This window comes from Spermophilus citellus (assembly GCF_964194105.1).
Source record: "Spermophilus citellus genome assembly, chromosome: 2".
Taxonomy (NCBI): Eukaryota; Metazoa; Chordata; class Mammalia; order Rodentia; family Sciuridae; genus Spermophilus; species Spermophilus citellus.
The window spans coordinates 74,479,924-74,488,074 of NC_138183.1; the positions used below are offsets into that span (position 1 = coordinate 74,479,924).

Consider the following 8,151-nt stretch of genomic DNA (forward strand, 5'->3'; position numbering starts at 1 on the left):
TTGTTAGCTGTTTCATGGAACATAAAGAACAAAAAAAGACAAGGAAAGGAATTGGAACTTTGGGGGGAAAAGAGAAGGGAAGAAGATCAGTATTATGCCAATTCTTAGGTATACATAGGTACCGTGTCTATTCTTAGAGCCATAAATAAAAAGCACAGGCCAGCTGGCACTGATAGAGCTGAAATCGAATGACAACTTCAGAATTATGATCATAGTGATTGGGGGGAACCATTTTTATTTTCACATTTTGCTTTCTTATACTTACTCTGCTTCTTGTAAGTGGAAGTCTTGGGTCCTACTGGAATGAGAGCACTTTTCTGCCTCACTATTGATTATTCATTTTTTTCCTAGTGATATTTTGGCAGATTCTATCCCTGCAAACCGAGACATTAGCATGATCTGATGGCTTGCAGTACTGACTGGGTTTAAACTTGTTTTCTTCTGCAGCCCTGGGGCTGGAGAGTGAGATTGGAAACTTTGAAGTGGGTAAAGAATTTGATGCCCTTCTGATCAACCCCAAAGCATCTGACTCTCCCATTGATATGTTTTATGGGGATTTTGCTGGAGATATTTCCGAGGTAAGTAAGACAAAGTTAATCAAAAGACAAAGAAGTCAAAATAGCTTCCTTGAAGAAAAGTAAATAGAAACTGAAACATTTTAATGGAGTTGAGGAGAATCTTAAAGGGAAGGTTGATCCCTTTGATAATGTCCAATTTATGACAGCAATGTTAAGAATAATTATGATTAGCAAAATATTTGCATTTGAATGTGTTAGTGTATTTGGGCATATTTTTCTATAAGCAGCCATACGTAACTAGTATTAATTGAACACTTGATATGTGCTAGGTAGGCATGGGATTAAGCCCTTTCATACATAATTTTATTTAATTAGCAGAACAACTCCAAGAGAAATAGGTACTATTCATATTATCATACTAATTATAGGGGCAGTGAGGCTGAGGGAAAGTTAAGTGATTTACATAGGACTCATGGCCAGTAATTAATATGCAGAATTTGGATTCAACTGGGAAGACTTTCTGACCACCAGAAATTGGGCTCTTGACACTATGCTCTGTCAATTTTCTTTTTCTTTCTTTTTTTTTTTTTAATTTGTTCTAATTAGTTATATAGTAGAATATATTTTGACATATTATACATACATGGAGTTTGACTTCTCATTCATATGGTTGTGCATGATGTAGAATTACATTAGTCATTTAATCATATATGCACATAGGATAGTAATGTCCAATTCACTCTACTATCTTTCCTATTCCCATTCCAGTTTCCCCTTCCCTCCCTTCATTCCCCTTGGTCTAATCCAAGGGACTTTTATTCTTCCCTAACCACCCCACCTTATTGTGAATTAGCATACGAATATCAGCCTTTGGTTTTTGGGAGGACTGGCTTATTTCACTCAGCATGATATTCGCCAGTTCCATCCATTTAATGGCAAATGCCATAATTTCATTCTTTTTTATGGCTAATATTTCATTGTGTATATTTACCACATTTTTTTTTATCCATCCGTTGAAGGGTACCTAGGTTAGATTCATAGTTTAGCTATTGTGAATTGAGCTGCTCTAAACATTGCTGTGGTTGTGTCAATGTAGTATGCTGATTTTAAGTCCTTAAGGTATAAAGCGAGGAGTGGGATAACTGGGTCAAATGGTGGTTTCATTCCAAACTTTCTGAGGAATCTCCATACTTCTTTCCAGAGTGGTTGTACCAATTTGCAGTTCCACCAGCAATGTATGAGTGAACTTTTTCCCCACATCCTCGCCAACATTTATTGTTGCTTGTATTCTTGATTGACATTCTGACTGGAGTGAGATGAAACCTCAATGTAATTTGATTTGCATTTCTCTAATTGCTAGAAATGTTGAAGATTTTCTCATATATTTGTTGACCAATTGCTTTTCTTCTTCTTTTGTCTGTTCAGTTCCCTTTTCCCACTTATTGATTGGGTTATTGGTTTTGGTGTTACATTTTTTGAATTTTTCATATATCATGGAGATTAATGCTCTATCTGAGGTGCATGTGGTAAAGATTTTCTCCCATTCTGTAAGCTCTCTTTTCAAGTTCTTGATTGTTTCCTTTGCTGTGAAGAAGCTTTTTGGTTTGACAGTTTTCTTAATTATATAAGAAAATGAGTTTTGTTCTCCTTATAAAAATCTTTTCCTATTAATATAATAAACAAATCCATCTTAGTTTAATAATTATTGTTTATAAGATAGTTTTTAGAAAAGAATTAACTACTGTCATTTATAAATTGATCTACTTATGAAAGTAAATGTGAAAATAAATATATTCAAGTTTTTAAAAGAAAAATGTTGGATTATTTGAAGCTTATATCATTTGTTATTGGGGAGAAAAAAGATCTTTCCTCTGCCATCTTAAGATCAAGACTTGAGTTTCCTATAACAAAAGACAGATCAACCCCCCCAAAAAAGCATACAAATTTATTTATGGCACAAGAGCCTTCATAATGAAATGAAGACCCAAAGAAGCTGGTTAACCTGAGTGCTAGGTTTGATGAAGAATGGAAAATTGGGGAAAGAGCATTCTCTAATGGTACCAAACTGGGGGCAAACAGGGCCTGTTTGTACTGTGTCTTCTCTGTGATCCTTTGTCAAGGATGCTCCTTCCCTCCGGGTAGTAGGAGGGCACCTCTGACTTGAGGGTCGTAGGATCTGCTTCAGGGGAGAAGGGTGAGAGGAAGGTCACAGTGACCTTCCTGCCTTTGATTCTGGGGAAATGTATCCTGAGTCCATCATTATTTTCATATTACTTATTATTTTACTTTTTTAGTAGAGGAACTTTCTGGGAATAGGGCTTAATTACATCCATCTAGTCATTTTTTCTTATTTCATACACCTCTTAAAATATTTGAATCATTTCACTAGATTAATTTCTTTAATTTATATAATGCTTTTCCTTCAAATAATTCAAGGTTATATCCCAAGAACTTTCTAGCAGTAAACAAACATTTATTAGTAGTCAACAGGTTGTGTATTTTATTTATTTGATGCTTTTCTTTTTATCTGAAAAGACAATTTCTTTTAATTAATAGAAGTTTAAATAATAGAATTAATAGACAATTTCTTTTTAATTAATAGTAGTTCGCTTTTGAGAAATATATTTCAATTTCTGGGCTTTACCAAACACTATTTCCTATTAATTTTCTTTATGAAATATACAAAATACTATTTCTTATTACCTTTATTTTCCATTTTAGGCTGTTATCCAGAAGTTCCTCTATCTAGGTAGGTAGATATACATCTCTATGCTAAATAAGTCTTTTGTCTTTTTCTTGGGTATGGCTTTCTGCGTTTGTTATAACATATTTTAAATGTTATCTGTGTTAATTTGCCTTGATTTATTTTTTAAATACTCCTCAGCATCAAGTCTTTTTGTAGTACAATATTTAAAGTACTGTTCGAAATACACGTGACCCACTAGAACATACAGTCACAAATCCCAAGATGAGAATGGAAGCCCATAGGGGAAGAAATCCCATGTGTAAACCTCTCACCCTCATCTGTACCCACATTCTGCCCTACCTTGTGGTATGTGTGATAGGTGTCTACTAGACCCTCCCCACATGTGTTTCCAGTGTACTCATGTTCAATTCCATTCACTGAGAGAAACGATAATGCAGAAGATTCTCCTCTGATGTTCCTTCCACTGAGTGAGCTCAGTACTGAGTGAACTTGAGATGGGAGAGACACATGTTATTTCATGTGGATCTCAGTTTCTGCAAATTGTTCATCTCACCATGCCACTATTAAGATAACGGTTTCTTTCTCAACTGGGCCTAGAAATGAAAACCAAGCACTTGAGCTAAAAGGATGGGGATGGGGATCGATTCGTGTGATTTCCACCTTGAGTGGAGAATCCAGACTCTAATCTCAAATTAGCTATGGCATCTTCTGCTGATCCATGTTATCCTGACCAGATTATAAGCAATCTGAGGGGCGGAGGGGAGAAGTCAGCTTTTTTGTGTTTTCTTTCTTGCAAATATTTTGTTTTAAATGTCTCCATGGCAATTAAAATAATTATTGACACAAACCACTTTATAAATTGATTCTTTGATTTTTCTTTCAGGAGATGATCGAAATATTGAGGAGGTTTATGTGGGTGGCAAGCAGGTGGTTCCATTTTCCAGCTCAGTGTAAGAAGTTTCCTGGGATGACATGGCTCTGCATCTCCCTTGTGCCCAGGCGTGGTTGGAAAGTCACAATCAGTACCTTGTTCTTGGGATGACTATCTCTTTCTGTGTCTAGTTACAGTATCCACTTGGTAAACCTCTTGAAGGAAGTGCAGTAATTCCCAACTCTGGTTGGGAAGTTTCATAATTTCATGAAAATGTCTCCTTTTTGAGCTGTTCAGATATACTTCAAGCTCAAACAGAAGGGGATATTATTGCTGGCCGTATGTCTATTATGAGATTGAAGTGAAATCTTTTTCCTATGTGGAAACATGGAGAGCAAAGATATTCCTATAAGGTTAGATATTTTGAGCTAACGAGTATGAAAATTACGGAACTAAAAATTAACCAGTGACCATATTTTTATGAGGGAACAAAAATTAGACAGTGAACAAATGTTGGAAAAAATCACTTCAGATTGTGTTTGAAAATTATATGCTGAGCATAAACTTACTGAATTTTAAAATGTGTTTCTAGATTGACCTTGTGTTTTGGAAATTTGCACTTAATGGAATCTGCATTTCACAGATGTGTTCTTGTTGTGCTTTGCCTTCTTTTGGGGATGGATGTCAGGAATTGAATGCCATATGCTTTTTAAATATAGTTCTGTGCTTCAAAGTGTTTGACAGAAGTTAAGTATTAAAGATTTAAAGTCTCTTAGGAATATTATATAACTACATGGCATAAATAACTGTATTTTGGTGCACTTTAAAATCATCTTAATTTATAACTGTGTGATGTTATTATTGCTTCCATTTTATTAGAAGAGAAACAAATTCCATACACCATTGTTGTGTAGAATGGAATTTTTAATAAATCGGGGCAAGTACTGGGTATCCATGAGCTATTGATACTAATAGGACAGATTCCTTTGCAATGGCCTATTTTACCCAACCATATCCCACAGTTGCTGAAAATTTCATACTCAGATGTCAGTCTGCTAGAATTTTAAAATGAAGGACAAATCTCATTAAAGAAATATTATTAAAAGTATTTAAAAACCCTACATATTGAAAACACTCCATTTTCTAATCTTAATCCAATTATCCATTTGATTACTTATAATTTTCAGGACATTAGAACTTTATGATAATGAAAAATGTGTAGATGTCCCACGTAAGGTTTCTATGAACAGGAGCTGATATATACTAGGCATCTAGGAATATTAAACAAAGTGAAGAGCATTATATGCTTCCTAATTATACAGTGTCCTTTCCCCAAACTCAGAATTAAAACAAATTGTAATCTTATGATAAAACCTTAAAATTACTGAGTCTTATTTAAAACCTATATTTTTATTAATATATTCCAAGTATTATAAATAAACCAGGAAAGGGAACAGATTTCTCAACATGACATTCATTCCTGGGGCTCCAGTGTGACTCCTTCATACTACCTTGCATTAGAAAACTTTATATAACTAATTCCATACCTACAAAACTAAGAACATGATTTTTCTATAGCATAAATATTACTTTTACATATTCATCTTAATTCAGCAGTACTTTGCCCATTTTTCCCCCCAGTGGTAGAAACACTTTTAGAGTTTAAAAACATTTTTTTAACTTTATTTTGTTTATTTTATTTTATTTTTTTAATGTGGTGCTGAGGATCAAACCCAGTGCCTCACACATGCTAGGAAATCACTCTACCACTGAGCCACAACCCAACCCCCATTTTTAGATTTAATTATATATATGCTACATCTAAACATGGAACAAATTCTTGGTCTTATTAACAAAAAGTTTGTTTTGTGGGATATTAAGTAACTCAGTAAATCCAATTACTACTCTCTGTGTGTATTTCTAGTATTTCTGATTCCTGAGCAACATCAAAGATGCTCCACAAAACTTATCCCCATTTCTCTACAATGTTGGCAGGTGCTCCGTGCTCACTCAGTCTCTGCCAAGGAAACTTGATTACATAATGTGGGCTTAGGAACTCAGATGAGGTGAAAGTCCTTCTAATAGTGGAGAGCTGCTTCCAGCCTTTGCAAGATCCTACATTTTATATTCCTTTAAGGGTGTACATTTTGATGTTGAAGTCAGTTTTCATATAGATTCAGGATTCACAAACAGTAATATAATAGTATCAGAAGCAGGAACAGTGGCCACATGCAACCATTCTGTCGAATATACAACAGCCCTGATAGTATTCTTAAGACCTGAATAACTTTTCTAGTAAAATAGAATGTGTTGAAATGTTTACATGGACTTGGATCTCTGCATCCCTTATAACTTATGTGTTTTATTTCCCTGAGTGCAATGTTCCTGAATGTTACATATGCTTTTTTTCAGTACTTCAGGCCTTAGCCATACATGGGGCCAGATGTTTTGCACTTTGGAATGTTGCCTTTGCCTAATGTGAGTTGACTTTCTGAATTGTGGAGAGGCACTCTTCCAAGCCAGTCCTGTTTGTCCCTTTATGTTGGAATGGTTTGCTCTCTGACAGGAAAGAAAGAACTAAAAGCTTGATGTCCCCCCGCCCAATCCTGCACCATTTGCCCCATTTTCATGGTCTATTCCATGAAATGTATTTTAAAAGGTAAAAGCATCTTCTATCATACATTTACAAAATATCTGTGCAACCAAAACAAAAAGTAGGAGAATCAGCTGAGGTAAATTTGATCTTCAAAGGAGAGGGAAACATGTGAAAGAAAAAATTAGGAAGTGACAGATTGTTCTAGCCATCAACTGAGACCAAGGAGGTTGCTAATCCTTTTTGCTGTTTTTCTAATTGAATTGTCAAAGGTTTTACAATCCAAGAGGGTTTCCTGTTGTGCCAGGAGATTTTTCTAAGTTGATGCTGTGAGCATTGAACCCCACTGAATTTCTCTTTTCTAGTGAGAAGTCTGCAAATTAAAGGAAGGGGAATGGTAGAAAATACTTCCCTGTATGCTTGGCTGATTTTGAAGTGTGCCCTTGAATATCCCTATTGGCAACTGAGATCGTAGGAAGCATAATGGGTGCGAGATCTAGCAAAGGATTTTGAATCTTCACTCCCTACCAGACTTTTCCTATTTTTAAAGCTCTTCACCCTAGAACCAGCCGTATGGAAAGCTTTTAAAGAAAACTCCAAAGCACATTGTATCATTTCTACCTTGTGCTACACATGGAAGATATCCAGAAATGGATGCTTCTGGAACCTATTGGACATCTTTTTTATTGTTGTCCATTTTTTTTAAGTGGATGTTGCTGCTGGAAACATTCACACACTTAAAAAAGAGTGTTCTCAAGCATTAAAAGGTGGACTAAGAAGTGTGTTATGGGCAATGACTTGAAATTACTTTTATTTTATTTTATTTTATTTTATTTTTGAGAGAGAGAGAGAGACAGAGAATTTTTTTAATATTTATTTCTTAGTTTTCGGCGGACACAACATTTGTTTGTATGTGGTGCTGAGGATCGAACCTGGGCCGCACGCATGCCAGGCAAGCGTGCTACTGCTTGAGCCACATCCCCAGCCCTTGAAATTACTTTTAAATTGTAGGAATTGTTATGAGTTTAATAATTTTTTGGTTGGGTTGGTTTTTTTATTTTTTATTATTATTTGTAAGACTTATGGGAGATTGGGAGATGTTTGCAACTTCAGATCTAGTAGCTACTTTAGGTACAACTTTGGACCTCAGACTTTATAATGTTCCTGAAGACATCAAGGAAATACACAAAAAGGTATTAAAGATGTATCGATAGACTGGAAAAGAAAGGACACTGTTAGAAAACCCTGACATTGATCATTCTGACTGTTTCACACCCAACCTCATCCCCTTCTCCCTCCAATAGTCTGGAGTATGAGACACAGAGGGCTGAGGGGTTGGTTTGTGGATCTAGTTCAAATTTAGGGAAATGCAAACGTAAAGCAGGCCATTGATGAAATTAAATACAAATTTGAAAAAGGCTTTCACAGTCCGTGGAGTTCAAGTGGCTTGGGTAACAGACGT

The 8,151-nt window shown here is 35.4% G+C and overlaps 1 protein-coding gene across 1 annotated transcript in view; it reads left to right on the top strand.

Moving 5' to 3' along the window:
• GDA (guanine deaminase) overlaps positions 1-4,222 on the top strand; it is a gene marked incomplete at its 5' end in the record, with an annotated part of 105,919 nt that extends 101,697 nt beyond the window's left edge. The window contains 3 exons of the mRNA XM_081281696.1: positions 448-578; positions 3,240-3,267; positions 4,109-4,222. Coding sequence (XP_081137822.1) covers positions 448-578; positions 3,240-3,267; positions 4,109-4,179 — 230 coding nt within the window. The 3' untranslated portion in view covers positions 4,180-4,222. The remainder of the gene's footprint in view (positions 1-447; positions 579-3,239; positions 3,268-4,108) is intronic.
• Positions 4,223-8,151: the final 3,929 nt, after the last annotated feature.